The sequence below is a fragment of the Heliangelus exortis genome, chromosome 3 (genome assembly GCF_036169615.1).
Source record: "Heliangelus exortis chromosome 3, bHelExo1.hap1, whole genome shotgun sequence".
Lineage (NCBI taxonomy): Eukaryota > Metazoa > Chordata > Aves > Apodiformes > Trochilidae > Heliangelus > Heliangelus exortis.
Genome location: NC_092424.1, coordinates 74,329,633 through 74,355,453, shown reverse-complemented (window position 1 = coordinate 74,355,453; position 25,821 = coordinate 74,329,633). Strand labels below are relative to the sequence as shown.

General features: G+C 52.3%; 1 protein-coding gene and 1 long non-coding RNA gene across 2 annotated transcripts; both read left to right on the top strand.

Annotated features, from left to right (window-relative positions):
- The first annotated feature begins 1,941 nt into the window (after positions 1-1,941).
- On the top strand, positions 1,942-6,827 carry LOC139795548 (uncharacterized). Its single transcript, XR_011725562.1, has 3 exons — positions 1,942-2,094; positions 4,420-4,542; positions 4,977-6,827. It is a non-coding gene; the product is annotated as an uncharacterized lncRNA (long non-coding RNA).
- An 11,153-nt stretch (positions 6,828-17,980) lies between these two features.
- On the top strand, positions 17,981-25,199 carry PRDM13 (PR/SET domain 13). Its single transcript, XM_071741269.1, has 4 exons — positions 17,981-18,209; positions 19,945-20,076; positions 20,175-20,295; positions 23,541-25,199. Exons 1-4 carry the CDS (start codon positions 18,069-18,071, stop codon positions 25,025-25,027), a joined length of 1,881 nt encoding a protein of 626 aa, XP_071597370.1. The 5' UTR covers positions 17,981-18,068; the 3' UTR covers positions 25,028-25,199.
- The last annotated feature ends 622 nt before the right edge of the window (positions 25,200-25,821 follow it).

Sequence of the window (25,821 nt, the reverse complement as noted above, 5' to 3'; positions counted from 1 at the left end):
TCCCGCTGCCGCCGGCCGGCAACACACGGCGCTGGAAACACGTTCCCCCGCGTTCGGGTTCCGCCGGCCCCGGCAGCCATGGCTGCTGCCTTGTGCTCACGGCTCTCGCAGGGACTGCCCAGGCACCCGATGCGCAGCCCAGGGCTGTGGCCGTGAGGTGCGAAGGCGCCGTGTTACTACCGCGGGTGGCAGGAGCTTCTTGGAGGTCCCGCTGTCCTTGCAAGGCTTTTCTGCGTGGCGATTGCCCCTTAGGGAGCAGTTGGGGCTGAAAGGGGTCTTCAAACACCATCCAGTCGGATCCCCTCTGCCAAGGGCAGGGACATCTCCCACTGGACCAAGCTGCCCCATCCAGCCTGTCCTAGAAAACTTCCAAGGAGGAAGCATCCCCGACTTCCCCGGACAACCTGTCCCAGTGTCTCACCACCCACATCATAAAATATTTCTTCCCTATGTCCAGTATAAAGCTGCATCTTTTCCGTGTAAAACCACTGCTGTCTAAATTTGGTACCAGCCTGCTCTCGAAAAGGCCACGCAGACCAATGGTCCCAATAACATCACTTATTTGGCTGTCTTGCAGCTGCCTCCACCTCAACTAAATTTCATAGATTCATAGAACTAAACAACAGTCTGGGTTGAAAGGGACCTTGAAGACCATTAAGTTTTTAATCTTACCCATTCCTAGGGTTTCAGGGCTGGGCTTGCTAGAACTTTCCTTGTTGGACAGAGCCTCCAGAGGTTATTTTTTTTAAGGTTTAAGATGCTGGGCGGGATTCCTTTTTATGCTCTTTCCTGTGGTAGCATACAAAGCGCTCAGAGCTCTCAACTTCTGAGGAGAATCTGAGATGCAGTAATACAATACATGTACTGCTGCAGAGATTGGATATTATGAAAAAAACTTCACCGAAAAGGGTTGTTAGGCACTGAATGGGCTGCCCCAGGAAGTGGTGGAGTCACCATCCCTGGAGCTATTTGAAAGACGTGTAGATGTGGTGCTTAGGGACATGGTTTAGTCGTGGCCTTGGCAGTGTGCTAGGTTATCTATTGGACCTGATTATCTTAAAGGTCTTTTCCAAGCAAAATTTTTCTATCATCAAGGCAGGAGCCATATGTCCCTGTGCCTGTACAGCATTTCCATCGGGGGGGGAAAGACGAAGGGATGGTGCCTTCATTTCTCCAAGCAGCTCTTGCACCAGGGGAAGTACACCTGAGTTTTGTAGTGAGATCAGCAAAAAAAGGTATATTTTAAAAGGCTGCCAGGGTCTAGGTGAATTGTCCTGTCTCCTCTCAGGTGAGCAAGCCTGGCTGGCATTTGTCAAGGCTGGGAGTGCTTGGACGTATCCGCACTCCTATGATATTCTAGCTAAAACACCACTCCAGGTTCGATGATGAAGTCTTGGGCCATGGGCAGGGTGAGGCAGCCACGCTGGGTTGTCAGGAACAGGCAGGAACAGGCAGGGCTATGGGTGCCCTCGGGACTCCGGTACATGGAGCTGGTGTATGATGTGCCAGCATGGATATAGTAAAAGGGACCTCTTTGTTAAGAAAGATTAAACTCTCAGGGTCTTTGAGGCAACCTCTGCCTATGTCCACTGGTGCCAGAAGTTACATTACTCTCTTCATCTCCCCTGTCCTCCACACCCACTGTATATGAAATCAGTGGGCTGAGTAAGTCAGTCCCAGGTTTGTTGCCCATTTACCACTCCTTTTACTGCAAAAATCAACAGTCTGACTTGATGACCTCTGAGGGGACCCTACTGTGGCAGAACCTAGACTGGGAGGTTATTTCCTTCCCCACCCAGTGCAGTGCCATACTGCTGTGATGTTATACACAGATGAGTGTGTGTGTGCACTCCATCTGCAAGCCCAGTTGACAGGGCCAAATATGGGCAGGAAGGGGAAGGCTGCCTGCACACAAGACAGACAGACAGCAGCTGGCAGCTGCTCTGGGAATGCTGCAGCCTCCATGACCTTCCCGTTCCCTCATGAACCCAGACTGGGGTTCAGACCCATCCTTGCACCCACAAGTCAGCAGAGTTTTTGTCAGCCGCCATGATGAGAGCAAGAAGCTCTCTCACAGGACAGATCCTCAGCAAAGTAACTCCTGGTTTATTCTATGGGTTAAGTAGTGCTTGGTGCACAGGTTGGCAAGACCTGTGAGCATGAGATGACTATTTTTTGCATGGTCTGACAAAACCTATTTGTTCTAAAATTTGAGTATGCTTTGTTGGTCTGCATGCAGCATACCATGTAAAGAGCAGCCTGCTTGCTCCCTAGAGGTTCTCCTCACAGTGGATGAACTCTCTCCATCTCTGTCAGCTTCATTACCCTGAACTGAGAGGCTGTTTGTAGTGTCAGAAGTAAATGTCCTGCAAAGCAGCCATCACCACTGTCACCAGTAAGCAAGAAAATGGCTCAGTTCAGCAAAACTTAACATTGGAACTTTCTACACATTCAATGAGCAAACCATTCAGAATATAATTAATGTAGATCTGGGTATCATTTGGGATATTCATATATTATGTATGAATAGATTTGGCATTGTGTTTGGCAAAGATGAACCTAGAGGTATGCAGATGTGCATACATATACATACACATGTGCATATACACATATGTGTTTGTATAGGGGAACCTGAATAATATCTTATCATGACAGTCTGTGATTGTCCCTCCCTGTCCCTGAAGCATACAAGGAGTGCTTAGTTTGGGCTTTGCCTTGAAACTGTCAGGGGCTGGGGACTGGAAACAGTAAACCAAGAATTTCTGGGTGACAGTAGCAGTGAGAAGCACCTGGTGTTTGTCCTTAGACTGATAAAGTCCCTCTGAGAGGCATTTCAGACCCAGTCCCACAGGATTCTGTAGTGATCTCTTGTTGATGGTGTAGCTTAAGATGCAGGAGATGTTTCATAAGGAGATGCACAGGGTAAGATGGAGACAGTAGGGTTTCTAAATGATTTTGCTGGTGGAATGAGACACCTTCCTTGACATGTCAGAGATAGTCTAGGTTTGAGACCCTGCTTATAACTAGGAATGTGAGGTTGAGCCGTGAGGTAGGAAAGAAATAATTTGCATACTGTGGCTGTGTTTGCTTTACTTCTCCCTTCTCAGTGCAACTCTGCACCACAAGCAGAGTTCTGTGGGATTTCTGTGGAGTCTCTCTGACATTACTTTTTCATCCAAAAAGCCATCAAGACCTTGCAGAATTTGCTGAGCATGTGAAAATTCAAAGAAGAAAGTCCTTATTCCACTATTTCAATGTCACAACTACAAAGAGAGGAACCAGATTGCCAGCACATGCTTTTGGATCACAGCCACCCCCAACTGCATCACACCCAGCTTAGCACAGCACCCAGGAGCCAGCGGAGAGAGAAGGTGCTGTACAATACAGAGCCTGTCATTGCTTCAATGAATGCACCAGAGCAACCAAAATAGCAGCAGACCTCATGCAGCTGCTTATCACATCAAGCAGGCATCTTTTTGTTTCACCATTCTTCTCTACCTGCTCCTTGCCTTTCTCTTGCTTTGCTTTGGTACTTCTGTTTTGTTACCTCCTGTTATTGATTTGTGTTTCTGCATGGCAGGAAACAATTAGTAGGGACTGGGCAGGAGACTTACCATAGCTATGATAAATACCATTGCTCTGCTGCACACTGGGCACAGGGGACAGCTCTGCTTGCCCTGCACCTGACACCACAAGGGCTGTCTGATGCTGCTGGAACAGGAGCACTTGGCACTGCGGGGACATGCCAGCCCTGCTCCAAGGCTGTCCTTTTCCCAGCAGGACAGGCCCCATATTGCATGACCTGATTTCACAGCACTGCAGCATACCATACCAGAACCAGAACTATGGAGGAGGAGCAAGTCCACTTGGTGCCACAGACCCAGAGACAGAGAGAAGCAAAGACCCCCTGGGATACACATTTCCCTGCTCAGCCACCCTCCTACATGCCCTACAAAGGGATATACTGCCATGCTGGAGATCCTCCCTGTGGCATGACACCTGGAAGGGTCCTGGTGCTTTGGGGGGTCCTTCTCAGCCCTGCAGCATCCCTTGATTCAATCAAAAGGGCTCCTCTTGATTGGGGCATACTCCTCTTGATTGGGACATGCTGGGGATGCCTGCTGCCAGGCCCAGGAGTCCTGTGGCTGTCATGGAGCTGGGGGACCACATTCACAGAGTGCAGGGGAGATTGATGGCCGTGTGCTGTTTCCTGTGTTGCTTGGAGGACATGGATGCTGCTGCGGCTCCATCTCCCTGGAGGCCCAGCTGGGAGGTGCTTTCCTGGGCAGGGGAATGATGGAGGGCAGACAGGGCAGAACCTTTTCCCTTTGACATTGCTTTGCAGCCTTTCTTTTCCAGGAGCTGTGTGGAGGATCACATTATTTACCATGTCCTCTCTATGTGCTTCTGTCAAAACAGGCGAACAAAGATTTCATGAAACAGATGTGCAGTGCTGCTGTCTCCTGCTCAGCCTTGGACCTGGCTGCTGCTCTGAGGGACATCCAGATATAGGATGAAAAAATCGCAGCCAAGAACCTGCAGGTAAAATTATACTTTGTCGTATTTGTGAGATGAAATTAACTGTCAGCTCTTGCTGATCTCTACCCTCTGCCCCCCTAATAAAACCTGTCACCAACATATTGAATATACTTACTACTCCATCACTAGATAAAAATATACACAGGACAGTCAGATAGATTATTTTTATTACAAAATAAATACTTCTCCCGATCCACATGTTATAAATAGCATTTAAAATTATGGAAGGAGGATGCTTGCTCAGTTTTTTTGTTCACGACTCCTCCTCCACAATTCCAGTCACTCTTGTCTTTAGTTGTGCACAAAAAATAGTCTCTGATAATACTGTTGGGTTTTTTTACATGTTTACATAGTCATCTAATAATGAAAATGTATGTATCTTCTCACAGATCTGACAATAAGTGCTGTTTGCCCTCTTCTGTTTAATATCCCCTCAGGAAATCAATGAGTGGTACAAACCCAGATTTTCTGACTTTAATCAAGCTTCCACAAAACATGCTGAGAATGTGAGACATTTCAGGGAAGGAATGGGGGAAAGAAGTGTAAGTGGAATTGAAAACCCCTTCCAGCTTATGTTGTGTCACTTCTAATGGAAGCTTTTGTTATGATTTCGCTAAGTTAGGTAATGTGACAGTTGTCTGATATTTCTCCCAATAATGGTGGTCTTTTAGGCTATATTCTGCAATGGGGGAGGTGGATTGGAGGATTAGTGACTCTGGACGTGACCCTATGTCAAACCAGTAGGAAGTATTAACAAACAATGTTATATGAAATAAAAATTCAGCTGCTCAGTAATGCTCATATCTGAACATAAAGATCTTGTTGTTCTTGATCCAGAATTTCAGGGGCAAAGCATTTTTATTAGAGAATTTTTTATTTGAAGAACCCTTAGCCCCTCTGTGCACACACACACATGACACACAAAGGCAGCCATTTAATATTTTACATAGAAATATTCAGGATAATTTCATTAGATGGGGGACTTTAGATGAAAGTCCAGTTTGCAATGGAAAGATAAATAACAAGAGATGGAGGCATTACTGTTGTGACAACGGCTTGGCAAGGATAACTGGTTCAGAAGGATGCTCTCAGCCACCTCCTACCAACCTGCAGTTAAAATAATTTTTAAAAATCGTCAAGGACCCCACGCAGTAGCCTATTATTTCAGAAGGTTTTCATCTCTGGGTCTGGCATTTAACCCCACCTCCTTCTCTTAGTAAAATATACACATCAGGGAATATGTATGCAGGACAGAGTACGAAATCAGTGCTCTGTTGGTTTGAGGCTTTTTTCGCTCTGGTCAGCTGGACACGCACCCTCCGCCCCCATGGCTCAGGGTTTCCTGTGCGGGAAGTGTCTCTGACCCCGCCGTGTGGGATCGGATCCTGAACAGCACACCCAGTCCAGGCAGAGTGGGGGTTTAACCTGTCCTTTCAAACCTTGGAAGCCTTTGTGGATCACCCTGCAATCCGGACACCCGATGGCCCTTCACTCACACAGGGCATATGTTCATCCGATCAGGGAGGACTTTCCCCCCTGGAAAGAGCACGTTCCCCGCTGGAAATGTGGTGCCTGTGAAAAGATTTTTTTTTTTTTTTAGGATTTCCTCTCTTTTCTCCCCGCCAGACACTTCCCCCCGCCCCACGGCTTCTCCTTTTTCTGTGTTGGTGCTGGCAAAGGGAAGGTAGCTCCGGTGGAGACATCAGCGAGGACACGAGGAGGGAACTGATGGTCTCTGAGCTATCCTGCCCCCTCGCAGGAAGGGTTCATCTCCTTCTTACCTCCTCTCAAGCCTTCAGTTAAAGCAATATTAAGCCGATGTGGGCAATGAAAGGTGCCCCGAGAAGTCAGGAGGCTGCCCGAGGCTGCCGCTCAGTCCAGGACAGGAGCCCTCTCTATCTGCCTGCCTTACCCATGGGGGGTGCCCTCTCGGGGACTTCTCTGCACCCTAAACACTGTCTGCCCCGAAGGTGTAGGCTCCTGGCCCCTCCGGAGGAAAGGAAGGTACCGTAACATGGACACAGCCCGCGGTCGTCGTCCTCCTCCCCCTCCTCCCGCAGGACACCGTGAATGCTCCCGTGTCACCCCAGTCTTACACAGAAGCTTTCTCCACTTCCCCAGGACCTCTCCTTCCTTTCTTGCTGTTCCTCCAGGTTATAATTCAAAAACCTGCCTTTCCCCCTGCCGAGAGAAGCACGTCCGCCTTCAGCCCCAGCCGCCCGTGTTTGCAAGCCTGTTTTGTCGCTTTTATTAACTCGAATAAAATTAGGAGCACGTATTTTCTCGCATGACTCGATCCCATGGGAGACGTTTGTTGGTTTTCTTTTTCTGCACGACTTCGCAAAGGTATGGAGGAACCTTGAAGCAACCCGGCAGGCGGGAGAGGGGCTGCCGCTCCTGGTGCTCACGGCGGAACCTGGGCCGAGGAGAAACACCACCCCCTAAAAACACACCCCCCCACCCTACCCCACCCCCCCCCACACACACACACATACCCCTTCCCTCACGAACCCCTGACATTAGCGGGGAGAAATGAGCAGAAAACAGAGAAGCGATTTAATTAATTGCATCTTCACTGGATTACGCTTGAGGGAAGTTTTTTCCAAGGGGAGGCTTTGCTGCCTCACTGTATCTGGTAGCAAATGGTTTCTCTCCAGCCCAGAAGCTCAGAGAGGTTTTCTGGAACTATGACAGTGAGCAAAAACTGTGTAACCGGGATAGAAAATATATCACTACCTCGTTTTATATTTCCTTGCCTATATTCCCCCCGACAGATTTCATACACCTGCGGACACACACATGCGTGTGTGTCTGCACATTCTTTGCCACCCCGTTTTGCGGGTTCCCAAAGGGAGTTTGAGAAACCACCGTCCTTTACCACCCGGTTTCAACAACCTCCAATACAACCCGACTCGGCGGGGGTACCCCAAAACCCCACCCTCGACAGCATCCTCCGCCTCTCCGCGCCAGCCTGCGCGGCCGCGCTGCACATCCCGCAGGTCTGCAGGGACTTTGCCTCCAGCGGGAAGGGTCGGGGGGAGGCTTTTTTTTATAGGAACTGAGGGACGCGAGGAGCGGGGTTCTCTGTGACCACTGACACAGCGGGACAGGGTGGCAACTTCAGGTGTAACGCGATGAATATCCAGATATTTCATTTCCTAGGACCTCATCACAGGGGACAGATGTATTTTTGCTCCCTCCGAATTTTAAATAAAAATAGTATTTTCCCCCCCTTCTTTGCAAGGTAAAGGATTAGTGGACAACCTCACCGCATCGCGGCTGTAGGATGGAGCCGCCCTTTCCCAAACAATTTATGTCCAGCGTTGCTGGGTCTTCCTGGGGAGTGGACAGAGCAGCGGCGCTCAGCTCCCAAATCTGTGGAGGGGAGTGGGGAGGGTGGTGGTGCAGACAGCTTGGTGCAGCGTTGGGAGACCTGTGCCGGAGGGTGCGGGCATCTCGGAGGCTGGGCTGCGTCCCACATTTCCGAGGGGAGCTGCCCGGAAGGCTCACAGGAGATGTTTAAAAGTTAAGTATTCCCTCTATATGGGGTTACGTTTGTAGACGGTCCAGGCTGGCACCCATCCGAGACCAGTTTCTGTACCTAGGGGTGAGCCCCAATGCTCCGGGCTGCTGAAAACCTCTTCTCAGCGGCAGCTGAACGAGCACACTCGATTTTTTTCTTTTAATACCTCGGGACATGGGTTTAAACACAACGGTGACAAGTCACTTTTCTCAGGAAATACCTATACGGTGGGCATCATCATTTAACTTTAAAGCCGGTGACTCAAAAGCTAGAGGTAGTTAGACGGATGTTTCGAGCAATTCAAACCCATTTGACCACAATACCCACAAAACCCATGTGACCTGCTATAGGTGACCCTGATCTATCAGGGGCGGATGGACTAGATGATCTTTCTAGGTCCCTTCCAACCCCTAACTTTCTATGATTATATGATGCTATGATTTTTGAGAAGGGTTCATTCCGCAAATAATTTAAGGAGGGAAGATTATTAAAAAGATACCTCCCGCCGAATATCAAGTCCTGATGGAAATACTAAAAGACAAACGGGATTTTTCCTGCTAGTTTTGGGGGCACTAACCCTTCTGTATATGTCTGCCCGAAGTGTCCCCTTATTTTTCGGTATGAAGGACATAGTGTGAGATGGAAATTTTGAGGTTAATGTGTCTTCTTTTCCTGAATGCATATTTGAATATTTAGATGGAAAGATTGTGACAATGGGGAAGCTGAGGCCAGCGGTCCACAGGCGATGGGGCAAAAATACTGAATAATTTTATTTAGATTTTATTTTAATAGCAGGAACAATGAATAGAAAGAACATCAAATCTATAGGCTATAACGAAAAATTATTTCCGACAGATGACACCTACAAGGTTCTTTGGTTTCATAACCCCGAAGCTGTCAAAAATGATGCATATTTCAGCATCAAAATATGCAATGCAGAAATGAAGAAAAAGGTCTGTACTTCGTTGTATGCTTTCAGATACGTCCTAGACAACATGGATTTAACCTCTTTTATTCTGCTTATCTAAACCAAATACTATTTTGTTTCAAACATCTTTACTGAGTTAAAAAAAAAAAAAAAAAAAAAAAAAAAAGGAAAAAAAGGGAAAAAAAAAAAAGAAAAAGAAGTCAAGTCACAGGAACCAGAGGAAGACCTTTCAGTTTGTCAGATTCATTAATTAGAGAGCTACATCTACTAGAAGAAGATTCGTTTTCTTGCCCTGCCTTCCGCCCCCACCAACAATTTCACCATGAGGGAATGTTTACCAGAGTGTAACGAACAGTTTCTGATGGCTGCGTTTTTGCTAAATTCTACATTTTTTTTTTCCTTGCTGATAGTCATATCTTGAAAAGCATAAAATGGTGAAACCCTTTACAACATTATATGCACTCATTAGGAAGTCATCTCTCTTACAGCCCTTTCTCCTTGCTGGCAAAACCTATCTCTTTCTCCGTTTACATTATGACCAGCCAGCCAGCAATCTCTGCCCTGCTCTCTGGTGCCACCGCAGAGAGAGATTTTCCTTCCAGCAGATACCAATTTTTTTTTTTTTTTTCCATCTCTTTCTCTCTTCCGTGCCAACGATTTGTTTTCCTGTCTCTCCTCAGATCAAGTGCTGGATTCAGTGGGAACCTAATAGGCGAAGTCACCATCAGTTTCACCTCCCGATTCCTGAACCGAGGGCGTTTGTAGCCGGAGTGGGTTGGCACCTTCCCTCCCCCGTGCCCCCGGCTCCCCATCCCGGCACCGATGGCACTTGCTTCGTCCGCGGTCCTTGGCATCTGCTGAGGCAACCACACACCCTCCCACATCCCCCCCCTCCCAGTAAACTACAGCTACGTCGTTGCTGTTACTGCACTATAACGCTGCCCCTCGGGGTGAAGATTTACAGTGCTTCGTTTTACAGTGCTTTCGCAAATCCTCTCTAAATACAGGGCTGATTTTAAAAGAAATTACCCAACCCTTTAATCTCTTGAGGAAAACATAACAAATTTACGCGGTGTACAAAGAATATTTTTCGGCTTGAGCCGAGCTGAGCGCGGCAAAGGGGTCCGAGGAAGAGGAGGAGGAGGAGAGCTCTGCGCCATGCGCGCTCTGCTTGCGTGCTTTGGCTTCCTCTGTCGCTGCACAATTTCATCCCTGGAAGTGATTCAGGGTCTGGCTCGGATCTGTCAAGCTGTCAGGATGGAAAGAGACAGTTTGTGGAAATGTTCAGAGTAGGGGACTCCCACTGTATTACAAAAATCAGAACAAAATAAAACAAACGCAAAACCACAGACAATTAAAGCCCAGGCTGGATTCAAAAGTCAGTAATAGCTTGCCTGCCTAGAGTTGGTGGGACCGTGTGATTTGAGTGATACGACCACTGTCTTGACAAAGCCCGACTTAGAGGTAGCTGAGATGAGAATATAACTCCATGAACTGGATTCTCGGGGATACTTTTGGTGCGGGAGGACGGGAAGAGGAGCAAGGACCTTCTGTTTCTTCACTCTCCTGCTCTCCCGAGTGCAGAAGCAACTCAGCCAGGCATATCTTTGTCGGTGCTTCTTAGCGCATTAGTTCGGTATATGCTCGGTAACATCTGGCTCTGTATGTACATTATATTTTTCCATAAGTCACAGCCCTGTCACTCGAGGACGGCCGGAGGCAGTGGAAGGGCCTTTCTCCCGGCTGTCACGAAATCCGTGGGAAAAGGGGGATCGCTTAACAGTGATTTCAGCACACAAGCTTACAAATAAATGTATGCCTATACATACAGACATACCCGGCTGCTTATGTGCGGACACACAGGCAAACCCGCAATTCTCCTGCATGTGAGGTGTCTGTGAATATACGCCTGAGATGTATGGATGCTGTAGCTGCAGGCAGCAGAGCGCAGTCTGCCTTTAACCCGAGAAAAAAGAAATACGTCAGCGGGCCACACTTTTGGGGGCTGCCCGGGAGCGATCAGCAGCCGGGGGCCGAGCATTTGTGCCCCTCCGTCCTGACCCGCGCTTCTTTCCTAGGGCTGGGGAGAGGGCAGAGGTTTGGTTCCAGGGGTGGAGCAAACATGAGGCGCCCCGGCTGGCTTCAGGCTGCACTGACAAACCCGCCTGGATGTCCCCCCAGAAAAGCTGGGCCAGCGTTGCCGGCTGGAGTGGGGGTGCTCTTTTCTTATTTATTTAAATATCACAGCCGTCTGGGGGCGGAGATATGTCAAGGCTGTGCATTTCATCCGGCCCATAGTCACCGCAATTGCAGAGAAATTATGTCAGGGGATTCTCCCGGGCTCAGGATTCGCCGTGCCCTGAGCCCCGCACACCTCCACGCACGACCGTGCCCGCCGCTTCCTCTGCTCTTTTGTTTTGCAGAAATGTCCGGTCCTCGCCGAGGTGGCACCGGCCGTGCCCCAGGCCCGGCGGTGAGGGAGGAGAGGCGGAGGGCTTTTCTTGGTTCTGTCAGTCTCCTCTAATCCAGACCTTTCACTTACAGCGGACGGCTTGCAGGACCAAACCCGTCCCAGAGAATGGAATCCCTGATCTGAGATATTTGCTGTTAAAGGCAGATTCATACTGCTTCTTCCCAGGCCGTCCAGACTTCGTGCATAGCATCCCAAGGCCAGTTCGGCATGCCCGGAACATTGGGCACGCTTCGGCTAATTTCTCCTATTCCGTTTCCTCTCCCCTCCCGGCCAGAGCCGCAGGACATGGGAATATGCCAGCCCAAGCGAGAGGCATTGCTGCCTCATCATGGGTAGCGGGCGGGACCCTTCCCACCGCTCCGACCAGCCTGCAGGTAGTACCAGGGGATTTCCTCTGCGGAGGGGACACCCGGCTCTTTATCGCCGAGGCAAGTTGAGTCCGTATCTCCCCGGGGTTGTCGAGCCCTCCCCGGAGGCTCCTCAGGGGATGTGAAGAGCGAGGGGGGAGCGGGGTGCTCCTCGGGATCGGAGTCCCCGCCGGGACACGGGCTGTGCCTCCAGCGCCACACGGGTTTGCATGGGCAACCGGCACTAAAAAGCGCCCTGTCGGGGCTGTGGGCATTTTGCAGAGGAGCGTGGAGAGGACGAGAGCAGCAGGCAGTCACCTTGCCCTCGGTCACCTCGTTGGGACAAAGTAGCCTTCGCAAACAAAGGCTACAGAGGTACAGTCTCTTAACCGTCTGGTTCTGATGGGATTAACCATCGTTTTTCTGATAACCGACGACACTAACTTGAATGTTACTTTTTCTCTCAAAGGTTTGGATTGTAGCGTGCAGGCGATCTCACACTCAGATAAGTCACAGCATGATACGGCCAGGCCTGAGCTTTGAGCGTTGCCTCTTGCTGTGGCTCCGCAGGGGCAGACAGAGCCAAACACCCTTCCAGGGTGGCCCTTGCACAGTTGGCACGCAGATGGACAGAGAGGCGGGCATGCAGGGCAATGGATGGGTATGGACATGGAGCAGCTTTAAGTTGAAAGCATCGATTCACGGAGTGGTTTGGTTTGGAAGGGGCCTTTAAAGATCATCTAGTCCAACCCCCGGGCCGTAGCATCTTTCACTAGATCAGGCAGACCCAGCGTAGGAAGTACAGCCCCCGGCAGCAGGGTTGCATTTCCAAAAACCCCATTTCCCTGATACCAGTGCTGGGCTGGGCAGGGAGCTGCTTTTGCCTGTAATTCACATATTTCCTCCCCGCCTGCCTCGCCTCCCTGCTCTCTTAGAAGTTTGTTCCTTAGCCTAGAAACACCCGGGGAAGTTTCCCTTTGGGGGTTGTCATTCCCATCCCATATAACCCCCAGCCCGAGAGTTATGGTTTTTGGTTCCAAATTTCCAATCCAGACCGCAAACCGAGCGTGAGAGAAGCGAGACCTGCTTCCCTTCACTCCGAAGAGCAACCCCGGCGCCCGGTCCAATCCCGGCCCCTCCTGGCCTCTGCCCCTCCGCCTCGCCGGGTCCCGCCGCTGCCTGTCCGTATCCCCGGCAGATGCCACGCTGGCAGTGCAGCAGAGGGACATTAGCCAGGTCATTTTCTGCCTCTCCTTTATTTCCTCAGCTTCTTGCTAAAATCTTTATAAATCCTCCCTTTTCCAGGGGGAGTGTCCAGGCGGGTGGAAGTCTGAGCACAATGAAACCTGAGAATTTCTGTCACTCTCTGCATATGGTCCGAAGTGCTTTAATCCCAATTAGGGGCGGCTGACACACGGTCCTATTCATCCCAATCAGCTCTTGAATACATTTGCCTAGAAATGAACTTCACAAATAGACTCTCTCCTAAATGTGCCCAACAGCAAGGAAAATCGAATTGAGGCAGGGGCTCATTCTGAGGCGATCGAGGGAGAAAAGGTATGAATTTATAAGGTACACCGAAACATTGCAATTCAGCAACAAGTTTACTGACTTTTATTTGCACCATGTCAACCGAAAGAACCAAGAGATACGGTGGGGGCTGCGGGAGGGGGAGAATCCGGTTAAAAGGCAACTTTAGACAGACTTTGAATACTTTATGTGGCAAGTATCGCCTCCAACTAAAGCTAGGCTAAAAGGAAAAAAAATCTCAGCCCCATACACTGGAATTTTTAACGAGAACAAAACGTGTTTGAATCCGATCTGGGCTGACACTCGTGATTAACAATACGAATACCAAATCGAGCTCCAGTCATCTGCCCGGTTTCCCATAGAACCTGAATTACTATTCAAAAGCTGTTTTAATATCCCACCCGCATCTCGTCTGCACCGCACAGCTGGTTGGGGGCCGCCAGACCGGGCCACGACCGCCCGGAACCGCCAACCGGCACCGCCCGCCAGCAGCACCGGGCACAGGCACCGGCAGCGCCTCGACGGGGCTGCTGCGACTGCGTTTGGTGTCGCGGTGGAGGAATGGATGTGGTGGGAAGAAACAGGGAAGGAGGAAAGGGTGGTAAAGGGAAGGAGAGGCTGAGAGAAAGTGTCTGAAAGAGGGAAAGCGAGCTGTATCGAGTAGGAGATATTAACAAAATGCAAAAGAGAGGGGAAGGCAGGAGGGAAGGAGGGAATGGAGGAGGAGAAGAGAAGAGAAGAGAAGAGAAGAGAAGAGAAGAGAAGAGAAGAGAAGAGAAGAGAAGAGAAGAGAAGAGAAGAGAAGAGAAGAGAAGAGAAGAGAAGAGAAGAGAAGAGAAGAGAAGAGAAGAGAAGAGAAGAGAAGAGAAGAGAAGAGAAGAGAAGAGAAGAGAAGAGAAGAGAAGAAGACGTTCAGACCTTATCGGTCTCTTCGGTATAATGGGGATTTCCGTTTTTCGGGGTCTCAGCAAGCCTCTCCCCATTGCTCTCGGCCCAGTTCCTTCCATCCCCATGCCATTGCGGCGGGACCGTGGCGGGGACCGGCCCGGGCAGGGCGGGGAGCCCCGTCCCGTCTCCCAGTCCGGGTAACGGCGGCCTCGGCGGCGCAGAGCCATTTGGGAAAAAGGTCACCCCAGGAGCCGCCGGCTGGGCTGTCCCGCCGGAGTATGGCCTGCTGAATGAACTTGCAGCATTTTGTTCAAGCCTCCGCTGCGGTGCTCCGCGGAATAATGAGCCGGGCCCTGTATACAGGCATTCATGCTGGTCTGAATGTGGTGTTGAACCTTCTCTGTGCCGGAGCGGTTTGGTAGTTTGAATGGAGCTCCCTGGTGGGACATTGCTCTCTGCAACTGTGCCTCTTTGGATGACTGTTGTTCCTTAACATTCATGCCTCATTATGGGGCAACCTGTTAAATCAGGGAGAACAGTGTGCCAAAGTGTTGCTCAGGGGCACCGGCAGTTCAGCGGTGGGCATAAATAAGGGCCGCCGAGGAAAATAACTTTCGACGCATCTCTGGGCAAAAGTGATCTCGCATTAATGGTGCCTCTAGTAGCCCGATTTAAGTATATAAAGAGCGATAGTGGAATGTTTTGATTGAGTCTAAACATTGTCTTTGAATAAAGCTGAAACCATGTAATTAATGTGTCTTTTTAATAAGGGACAATACGGTCGTTCAAGCTATTTAATTTCATTTAATTTTCCATCCCATTTGCTCCAAAGGCTGCTTTTACTTTTAACACCCAGCCTTTCATGCTGCATCTTGCTCCAGTGGGCACATTAGATCGGTTTCACCCTTCCTTTTTAGGGTAGGAAAAATAAAAGAAAATGTGGTTCCTTTCCTCTTTTGTGGACAATTTATTTCACTTGGGGAACTTCAACTTTGAGCCACAGGACAGAATAAAAATTGGAGAACTGGTGTGAATGCTTCCAGAGCAAGGGCTTTTCTTTTCTGAGTGGATGGGAACCAGCCACAATCGGCTATATTAATAAATAACTTTCCTCACAGTCGGCCTTTACATGGTCCTATTGATAAAATTGTTCGCGTGTCGTTCACGCTTTTTGACTCATTAAGGCCTGGGAGGGAGCGGCTCCCGAGGCGGAGCAGTAGGGTACCTTGGTCGCCTTAAAAGCCCTCTCTCTACCTCTGCGGCTCTCGGAATTTCAACGCGGTCTCATCCTCGAGTGGCCAGGCCAGAGGTTACCGGGACATGTTCATGGCTGAAATTTATTGCCCTCAACTTCTTGTTTATCCTTTTTTCCCCATTCAGGCCACTGATCAAAGGGGTCATCTTCAGTTCCCCACATCCTCTCCTCCCCTCTTCCCCTCCCTGAAGTGAAAAAGAAACATACACACACACACACGCTTCGGGACCGTCTTTGCCGTCGCACCCCGGAGAGATGCGATCGGTGATCATTGATTCTGGTGGCGGCAGGCACGACATTTATCTCGTGTGTGCGCCAGTATCTATCATAGCTAAAAACACATCCACGGCCCACGAGGACTCAGTGCATCTCCCAGAGCAGGCGGTGGTACTCAGTCCCGATCCCTGTCGCGCCTGGACGGGGGATCCCAAAGTTCCCCTCCCAGCGCCCTCGGGGGAACGGGCGGGTCGGCTGGCCCTTTGCTCGCCGATGGTCTCAGCAAGGATGGTGGCATTTCAGGGCTCGTCCCGACTGTCTGAGTGGAGGCCGGTGGCTTGTGGAGGGCAGTGGGCTAGCAGCAACAGGGTCAGCTCCAACAGCGAGCGGCGCTGGCATCTGTCACCCCATCGGCAGTGGTCACTGGCCAGGCTGAGCTTTCACTGCGGTGCCGGCGCTGTGCCGGCCAGGGAGAAGTGAAGAGCATCTTTGCGACTGCCAGCTTTTGAGAGGCGCCTGTTCCAATTCTCTCTCGTTCCCCGTGCTCATCCCTGTGGCCTTTGCCTCCCACGGTGCGAGGCGTGACGGGAGGCAAATAAATCCAGATAGCTGCCCACGCTAACCATCACATCGTAAAAGACGTGCCAAGGTTTATCTTGCGGACGGCGGGGTTACCTGAGAAGAACCCGCTCGGTTACCTGGCCCCTACCGGCAGATTCACCTCTCAGCGTAGCTCTTTCGTTTTTCTTTTGAAATTTATTAGGTCTGACTATTAGAAAAACGGCAGAGAAAAGAAAAAACAAACAACCCAAAACACAACAACAAAACAAAACCAAAGCTCCATACCTGCAATTGCTTCTGAAAGCAAGCGATAGAATCTGCCTGTTCAACTGCTCCACAGGAGCAAGGTAAAGAATTCAGCTTTTTGGAGAGTTATGAGATATGGAGTAGAAAAGACCTGATAGCGGGAATTAAACAAGTCAATAAAAACGGTACTGGAAAATTGAATTTGTTACTGTGTTCTTTAGTCTAATTAGGCACATCTGGATAGCTGTATGTGTGTAAGAAAAAAGTCTCCCACCTTTACTTTTCAGTAAAGAAGAATTTTCTTGGAGAATTATTAGAAGTTTATCCAGCCTGACTCATAAAGTGACCTAATCCTAGCGCCTCGTGGTGTCTTAATTTAAATATTTATCTGAGAAGGAGGAACTTAGGCACACTCTGTTAGAACCACTTCGTTCTGTCTTTATTTACAGTCGGTTTTTTATAGCTTCCCCCTCCGAAAGCAGTCTTCGTGCAAGTGATTTTGCATGTCGGAGGGGGACCTGTGGATGTACTAAACGAAGAATTCAGCTGCACGCTGTTCGCTAGACATCTGTGTTAATCTGCTGGCCGTGTTTCTGTTTCCTGGTGGCTGTATGTCTCTATTTCCTAATCGCACGAATTACAGGCACATCTTCTACAGCGCTCGTAGACGCAGCGGTTTGTGTTTTACAGAGGGCTACAGCCGCTCATATTTTGTGCTATTCCTCCTCCTTAAGGAGCAAAGCTCTTCTAACCAGAGTACTGGCCTGAAACCAACCTACTGAAATGGTAATATGGTCGTTCTTAAAAAAAAAAAAAAAAAGAAAAAAAAAAAGTGTAGGTATTTTCTGGTGTTTTCCCATCAAGTACCTGCCCAATTTCTGTATGGCACACGCCGGGAATCAATAGAAGTTAACAAGTCCTCAAAACATTCCCCATCTCTTTGTTTAATCTCCTTTAGAATAAAGCCAAGGGAAGAGAATTAAAAATCTTTGAAGTATATTAAACCTCAAAAGGCTCAGCCAAGTAGACTTAAAATAGTCACTTATTTTCCAAAACTGGTTTGTCGAGGAACAATAAAAGGAAGTAAAATTTATGGAGAAATTATACAGTGGATTTGTCACTTAAAATATCGTAACTGTCTCGGGGACAATACCCCATGCTGAGGATTAATGGTCCCTCCAGACCTTTGATTCACCAGCTCCTTTTCTTTGCCCTTGACAAATTGGATTTTTAGGAATGGGAAGGTCGCCTGGCCCATTGTCTGCCAGCCATTCACTCCGCCTGATTATGCAGGAGGGTTAGGGAAAGGCTCCATGTGACCCTCTTGGATGGGACTCCGCAGCTGCTCGAGGAGCCAAACTCTCTCACCAAACTGTGCGCCCCAGAGCATCCCCCTGCCAAGGGGTACCCCTCCTGCTCCCGTTGAAAAGCCGGCGTTCGCACACCGCCGCGTCACTCTGCGGGCGGAGATAAGCCTGTGCTCATCCTCCCAGCCGCCGCTGCTGTCACTCCGGCCCCCTTAAGTAGTTGGGGTTCCCGAGCGCTCTCACCCAGAGGCAGCGATGCAAACCAGCAGGGCTCCGGCCATCAGCGTCAGCGCCGAGAGCTGCATCCCGGCCGGGCTGCGGCTGGGTCCCGTGCCGGGCATCTTCAAACTGGGCAAGTACCTGTCAGACCGCAGGGAGCCAGGACCCAAAAAAAAGGTATTTTCCTACGGTCTCTCCTGCACCGCTGGACTTTGCTTTTTCGTTGGCTCTGGGGAAGACTGCTTGGGAGAAGAGGCTGCTATTCCCCCCTCCCTCTTCGATCCTCCCTTCTTAGAGAGAGCCAGGAAAGGAGAGGGAAGCGTTTCCAAAGCGTCCCGAGATGTCTCCACGAGGCTTTGCCAGGAAAGCCTGCCCGCCCGTGCCCTCTCCCTCTCCTCCCCAGCGCCTGGCGCCCCGCTAGCCCGGCCGGCCTCCTCGGAAGGCCAGGGGACCCGGGGGCTCTCCCGGAGGAGCGGACTCCCACCCGCCTTGGACACAGACGTGCTGAAGGCACCGCTGCAGCCCCGTGCCCGGTGCCGCTGGGCGCTGGTCCCGCAGCCCGGCCCTCGCCCCTCGGGGCTCTGCATCACTCATTCCCCGGCAGGGCCAGGACGTGCCACGGCTGGCTCCTGGTCCCCAGAACCCCGGCGAGAAGGGGGCACACGGCTTTCACAGCCTCCGGGTTTTGTCCGGGGAAGTAAAAGGGGGAGAGGCAGATGCACCGATTTACTCCTGCGTTTGGCTCGGGTTTGTTCCCCTCCATCCCTCTCTTCGGTCGAGGGTCTAGTGGGTCTTTTGGTTTGGGGCCGGAGGGGAGCGCAGGGGGATGGAGGGGGTGGGGTGGGAGGGGGCCTGGCCAGGGGCTCCACCGGGGGCAGCGGCGCTGTGCAGGTCTCAGGGCAACCCACAGCAGCTCGGCCTCCTCTCAAAGCTTTGGACCATCTCCTTCCCCCGGAGCCGAAAATAACCTGCACAACAGGAGCGGGAGGGGGTGACGACCACCCGGCTACATGCTCCGGGGTCAGTCGATGTCCGAGCTGTGAAGGAGCGAGGAGAAGGCGGCGGTGAAGGGTACTCGCCCCGTCCATCAGACTCCTCAGGGGGCTGCGGATGAGATGCCTCCTTCCACCCCCCGGGCAGCCGCGGCTCACGCGTTCCGCTCGGATTTTTAATGCCCTTTAATTGTTTTTAAACGCTCTGCCAGCCCACTCAAATTTATTTCTCATCTGGCTCCCTTGGTTTCTCCCTTTAGACTGCTTTGTTCCAATGACTTTTATTGCACGGTCATTCAGAGAATGGGCACTTCATTTTCTCTTTGTATAGCCAAGCAGATTATGAAGTATGGGGCTACAGAGACTTTGTAGCTAAGCAGAATCCTCTCTCTTTTCCCCCTCCCGTCTCCCGACAAGTCGTATGTGTCGCAATTGTTTTGCACTGTCTCAGAGGCTGCACAAACCCTTCCAAGAAAATAACATCTCACCTGGGCATTTAATATAGCGCTAAGCTAAATTCAGCAGCTGTGGCTGAACAAGGAGCGTTTGTGCCAGTGCGACCCAAGGGAAAAAATCCTATTTTCCCTCGCAAGTGCTGCAGGTCTTAGCCGGGATCGGGTTCTTCCACCCTTACCCCCACAGAGAAGCAGCCCACTCCAGGCCAGCACCAGCTTTCCCAAGGCACGTGCTGGTCGAGGTAGGTGCTACCCCAATCTAGGTGAGAATGAAAGAATCAAACTAGTGGTAAAACGAGGTGCTCTCGCCTCTGCTGCCCAGATCTGCTGCCCAGACACCTGCCCGGTGTGGGAAAGCAGGTTTGCCTGGCAAGGCAGAGCAGGCAGGCAGGCAGGGATAGAGGTAAGATTTTTTTTTTCTTTTTGTTTCGTCTCGTGTGGAAGTGACAGCCGCCTGTCTTCCAGGTGCGGATGGTGAGAGGGGAATTAGTGGATGAAGCCGGGAGTTCAGCTCTGGAGTGGATAGGGTTAATCCGGGCTGCCCGAAACTCCCAAGAGCAGACACTGGAGGCTGTTGCGGATCTTCCAGGAGGACAGGTACCCCACTGGCGGCTCCGGGCCGGCCTGGCACTGGTCTCTGGCACCTGTCTCCCCTCTCAAGCCTCCTGAAGAACTTTCTTTTTTTACCCTCCCAGATTTTCTACCGGGCTCTGAGAGATGTCCAGCCGGGAGAGGAGCTCACCGTCTGGTATTCCAACCCTCTGGCGCAGTGGTTTGACATCCCCGTCACGGCCACCCCGACGCACGACGAGAAAGGTACAGATGAGGGCATTGATTTCAGAGCAACCAAATTAAATGAAACAAAACAAACCAACTCTCTTTAATTGACATTTTAACGGGAACTCAGACTGCGGTAGGTAAATGTTGGCCTTTCGAATCCGTGTCCTCAGAAAAATTAATGCCAGCACAGCTGCGGGGACTTTTAACCTGCCACCCTTTAAACTAAGACCCCATCTGCTTATATTTAAAGGGTGATCTATTAACTCGGTAGCGTATGGAAAGGGCCCCCGTGCCTCGAGTCGCTCCGTCATCGGCACAATCTAATGATCTTTTGATAGGCAAATGGGATTTCTCTGCAGCAACGGTAGTATTATGCGAGACAGTAAATTGGCTTCTTAGATTTTCAAAATGCCGCTTTCCTTTTTCAGAGCTACAGAGACACTTTTCAGATTATTTTGTGGGCAGATCAAGACAAGTCAAAGCGGGCGGTAGTTGGTAGTTCCTAGAAATTAGGATGCATTAGATAAAAAATAAATCGGCATCTAATTACACTTAGATAAGGATATCCGAGGATATTGGAAAGGGGAAGACAGACAACTGGGACCGCTTGTTTCAATCAGCAAGGTGATTCTTAGCTGGAGTTACACCAATGTGGTAAGGTGGCAGGACATTAAACGAGGTGAAAGAAGGAGAAACCCTTCAACGTTCATATATCGTGCTGGGCCGGCGGCAGGCGGACCGCTAATCCCGGAGGATCGCTAATCCCGGTCCCGGGGGGGGGGGGGGTGGCAGCGGCTCAGTGCCACCTGCAGACACTCGCTCACCTCGGGCTAAACCCGCTCCGCTAGTGGCGAGGGGACCCCGCCTGCTCCTGCCCTACGCAGAAGATCCGTCGGCCTGAAGGTGTCCCTGAGAAACGAACAAGAACCACCATTCGGGGAGGCGGACGAGTCCTACCCCCCCCAAGGCTGGCTACTCTGCGGAATAATCAGGATATGGCCTGGAACGATAACTGCTGGAACGCCGGACGCTGGCAGCTCTCGTCCCATCAGTGTCCTGCGATGCGTAAGAGCCCAAATCCATCCTTTTACTAAAACCGTACTCGGAAAAGAAGCTCGCTGTCACCTCTGTGTCCCCCCACTGTCAAAGGCAGTGAGGCCATGCAGCTACGGAGGGCCACCCCTTCTAAAAGCTCTGGCGAAGTTTCGGATGCGGGAGGGATGTCACGGTACTCGGTTCTGTCGCCCCAGCCCAGCAGCCCTTGCCAGTGGATGGGTACCAGTGCTTCTCGGGAAAGGAAAGAAAGCTCAGGTTTGCGAGAGGCACCCGGCATGTGGCATCTTCCTCGTTCCGCCGAAGTGAGGATTCGTTACTGTCTGACCCTGCAGATGGGCTGTGTTCACAGATTCCAGGTTCATTAATACGGGCTCAGAATAAGTGTATCAAAATGCTGAAGCATTTAATGATAGTACGTCGGAAAACAAAAGAAAACTGTGCGGAAGAAATTCAGACAACTTTTTATTATTATTATTATTATTATTATTTTTTTTTTTTTTTTTTTTTTTTTACAGATTTTAATACAAACAACAAAAACCCCAAACCCACAGCTTTGGAAATCTTAAGTGTTTGACCCCAGTTATTTGGGTGTACCGTGATGAGAAAGAAGTGGTTTTCATGCTTTTTTTTTGTTTGTTTCGATTTTTGTCGTTGTATATACATTTTCCCCCCCATCCTTTTCCTCGAGTTATGGTTTACGGGCTGGGACAGAGCCCGGGAAAGCGCCTCATTCGGTGGGTCTCGGGAGGCACCCGGTCTCTGGCCAGACAAGGCCAAGCCGGCCCGGTGGAGAGACCCGCAAAGGCAAATGAAGGCGCCAAGACGGAGCCCTCGGGGATGCGTGTCCGCTGCACGCTGTCGGTCCTTGCCACTCCTCTACCCCTTTTCCAGTGCATGGCGGTGGGATTGGAGCCGTGGTTACACTGCTAACCCCCCCTCCGCACCCAGGAAAACACGCACCTGCCTGACTCCCTCCTCGACGGGGCAAATAACCAAGTCTACGAACTTCGTATCGCTGCACAGCGCCGGACCACCGCTCCATGGCAAGCCAGGCAAGACGGCAAGGACACAGACGACGAGACACACGCACTACAGCTGGATCCTTCCAGGCGAGTTGGGGATGGAGTTTCCCACAGAGAGCGAATATTTCGACTTTCAGCCATAGCGGTCCCGGATGCGCTCACTGAGTTCCACCGGCTGATCCCGGGCATGAAAAACCATCTTAGGAGAATGGTAGTAGCCAGCGTGTCCGCCTCGGCCCTCCGGGTGCCCCGGAATGCAGCGCAGGGCCAAAGCCCCCTCATCCCAGGCCGCCTGTGCCCCGCCCCATCCTCCAAAGAACTTCCTGGTGTCAGGTCCGGGGTGCCTCTCGGTTCTGTGTGGTACTTGGCCTCACCTTTGGGGCTTCGGTGCATTAAGTAAGGAGTGAGGATCGGCTGGGGAAGGGGAAGGAGGGCAGCAGCTCGGGGGAACATTTCTGAAAAGCTTTTTCGGTGTATTGAAGTGACTGGGAAGAACGACCGAGAAAGATGTGGATACACGCAGACAGAAATAAAAAAGAGAGAAGAGAACGAAGAGGGGAAGAGAAAAAAAAAGGCAAGGGGAAAAGACGGGGAAGGAAGGATTTAGGAAGTAGAGAGGGAGAGAAAGGAAGGAAAGGAGAGAAAGAGAGGTATTCAGACAGGTAGAGGAATCGTTTCACCGTCGGGGCTGGGGAGAGGCTACTGGCATTGGTCCTGGCAGGGGACTTTGGTGACAGGAAGGGCCAGGTTGGGGAAAGAGAAGCCTACGTCTCCGCCGTGCCGGGTAGTCATCACAGCCGCGGCCACCGAGGTCTGTTCCGCTTGAGAGAAGCCGAAGTGTTTAGGGGACGGGGCAGAAAGGGCATTGTCCTCTGAAAGGGAATGATTACATATGGCCCATACATATCGGATATTGTCTCGCCGCGTAATGAGGGGCTGACGATCATTAGATTGGCCTTTGTTCGCTGCAGCCGACTCCCTGACATACGCTACCTCCTCCGCAAACGCCAACAGATGGGCCCCCCGACAGACGACTCGAGGCAGCAGCTGCTCCCCCCCGGCGCCACGGCGCCCCGTCTGCGGGAGCGCAGCCTGCACCGCGCAGCGCCCGCACCGGAGGGACGAGCTGCGGTGGCGGGGATGCGCGGGGATGCGCGGGGATATGGGGCCATCTCTGACGGGCCCCTCCGCTTGCCTCTGCAGGGGAGGAGCGGTATATCTGCTGGTACTGCTGGAGGACCTTCAAGTACCCCAACAGCCTCAAGGCTCACGTCCACTTCCACTGCGCGCTGAGCCACGGCCGGCCCTTCCTCCACCACGACCACGGTCGGCCTGCCTCTGCCGCTTTCGGCCTCCCCGCCAAGGAGCCTCCGGCCACCGCCCTGCGCGGCCACCCGCCCCCCGGCTGCGGCCCGCGGGAGCCCGTCAAGCGGGAGGCTGCCGCCGCCTCCCCGCCTCTCGCCAAGCAGGGGCTGCCCAAGAGGCCGGCGGGTAAGGAGGAGCAGGAGCGCGCCCTGGACATGAGCGTGGGGGCCGCCCGTGGGCCGGGGCCGCTGCTGGGCCCGGCGGGCGGCAATGGGCTGGCACTCTGCCCCGGGGCGCGTTCGGCCTTCCGCCCCGCCGGGCCGCTGCGGGAGGAGGCGCGGGGCGCCACCGCCCTCGGCTTCTCTAAGTTGCTGGGGGGGCTGAAGGCGGGACGCGCCGCCGCCGAGGCACCGCCCAAGTGCGGGGCGCTGCCGGGCGAGGCCGCCCCCCCGGCGGCGGCAGCGGCGGCGGCAGCGGCGGCGGCGGGGCTGGCGTGCGGTGGCGGACTACGGGCCTTCCCGCTGCTCTCGCCCCTGGAGGAGGCCTCGGCCTTCCGGCAGGTGGAGCGGGGGCTGTCCGCCGCCGCGCTGCCGCCCGCCCGCTACCCTCCGATGCCCGGCGGGGCCCTGGAGCGGTTCGCGCTGCCGCCCTTCGAGGGGCTGAAGGCGTACGCGGGGGAGTGCGGGCTGCCGGTGATGCCGCTCACCGTCTACAACGGGGAGCTGCTGTACGGCGCCGCGCCCTACTACCCGCTGAAGCTGCACCTCGGCGGCCTCCTCAAGTACCCCGAGTCGGTGTCGTACTTCGGGGGGCCCGCGGCCGGGCTGCACGCCGCCGAGCTGGGCTCGCTGGCCAGCATCGATCGGGAGATCGCCATGCACACGCAGCAGCTCTCCGAGCTGGCGGCCGAGAAGGGCCGCGGGAGGCTGGAAGCTCTGCCGGCGGGAGCGGCGGGGGCGGCCGGCGGGAAGCCTAAGACCGGGCACCTGTGCCTCTACTGCGGGAAGTTGTACTCCCGCAAGTACGGGCTGAAGATCCACATGCGGACTCACACCGGCTACAAGCCGCTCAAGTGCAAGGTCTGCCTGCGGCCCTTCGGGGACCCCAGCAACCTCAACAAACACATACGCCTGCACGCCGAGGGCAACACTCCTTACCGCTGCGAGTACTGCGGCAAGGTGCTGGTGCGGCGCCGCGACCTGGAGCGGCACGTCAAGTCCCGGCATCCGGGGCAGAGTCTCGGCAAGGCAGCCGAGGACAAGAGTGACTCTGGCTACGCGCACCCCGAGCAGGAGCAAAAGACTGATAACGAGAGCGACGTGGACGTCTGCTTCACCGACGACCAGAGCGACCCGGAGAGTGGCAGCAGGAACCGCGAGCAGTGATGCAGGAGCCGACCGGGGCGGGGCGGGGGGAGCGCTGCAGACCCCCCTCCCATTTACTCTGAGCTCCCGGGGCGGTCCCACCGGAGGCCGTGTGGCGGGCAGCGCGGGCGGGCAGGTCCCCGCGGGCGGCGGGGCGGCCGGGAATACGCGGGCTGCAGCCGTGATGCCGAGAGAGGGCTGGGGTGGGGGTGGGTGGGGAAACCCTGGCGGGCCCGGGATCCCATCGGGCAGGCACCGCTTCCCCATAGGCGCCCCGTATTTCAGTGGCCATATATTTTTATTGTACCTTTGTGTCGAGGAAATTGTGCCTTTTGGAAACGATTTTTTTCTATGTGCTCTCCCGTCACTTGTTCCAGCGGTCCGACCCCCGGAGGGCTCAGCAGCAGCCCCGGGGTCTGCAAGCGCCTCTGGCATCTGTACACTTTATCTGACCCTCAGACGTGCTTTCTCGGGTCCTAATAAAGCAATACCAACAGCTTTTTGGAAAGAAAGGAAGAAAAAAAAAGTCAAAAAAGGCCACACTTGCAGCACTGAGGAGGTTCCCATATGATAACAGGTGCACCATTTGATCAAGTTGCAATTATTTATAACAGATAATATTTGAGTAACAAATGTAAAATAAATATTGAAAAGCATGCATCTAAAAGCACGCACTATATAATTTTAAAGGAAATACACTCTCTGTTTGGTAGAATACAAATGTGGTGTATGTTCGTTTTCTAATGAATGATGTACAGTGAATACAGTATTTTGGTCTTGGTTCCACTTTGTCATGCGATTTTTTTTTTTTTTTT

Coding starts and splice junctions, on each gene's coding strand:
- PRDM13 (XM_071741269.1), top strand. CDS start 18,069: ATGCAAACCAGCAGGGCTCCGGCCATCAGCGTCAGCGCCGAGAGCTGC. Junction 20,077..20,174: donor CGGATCTTCCAGGAGGACAG/GTACCCCACTGG, acceptor TTACCCTCCCAG/ATTTTCTACCGGGCTCTGAG. Junction 20,296..23,540: donor CCCGACGCACGACGAGAAAG/GTACAGATGAGG, acceptor TTGCCTCTGCAG/GGGAGGAGCGGTATATCTGC.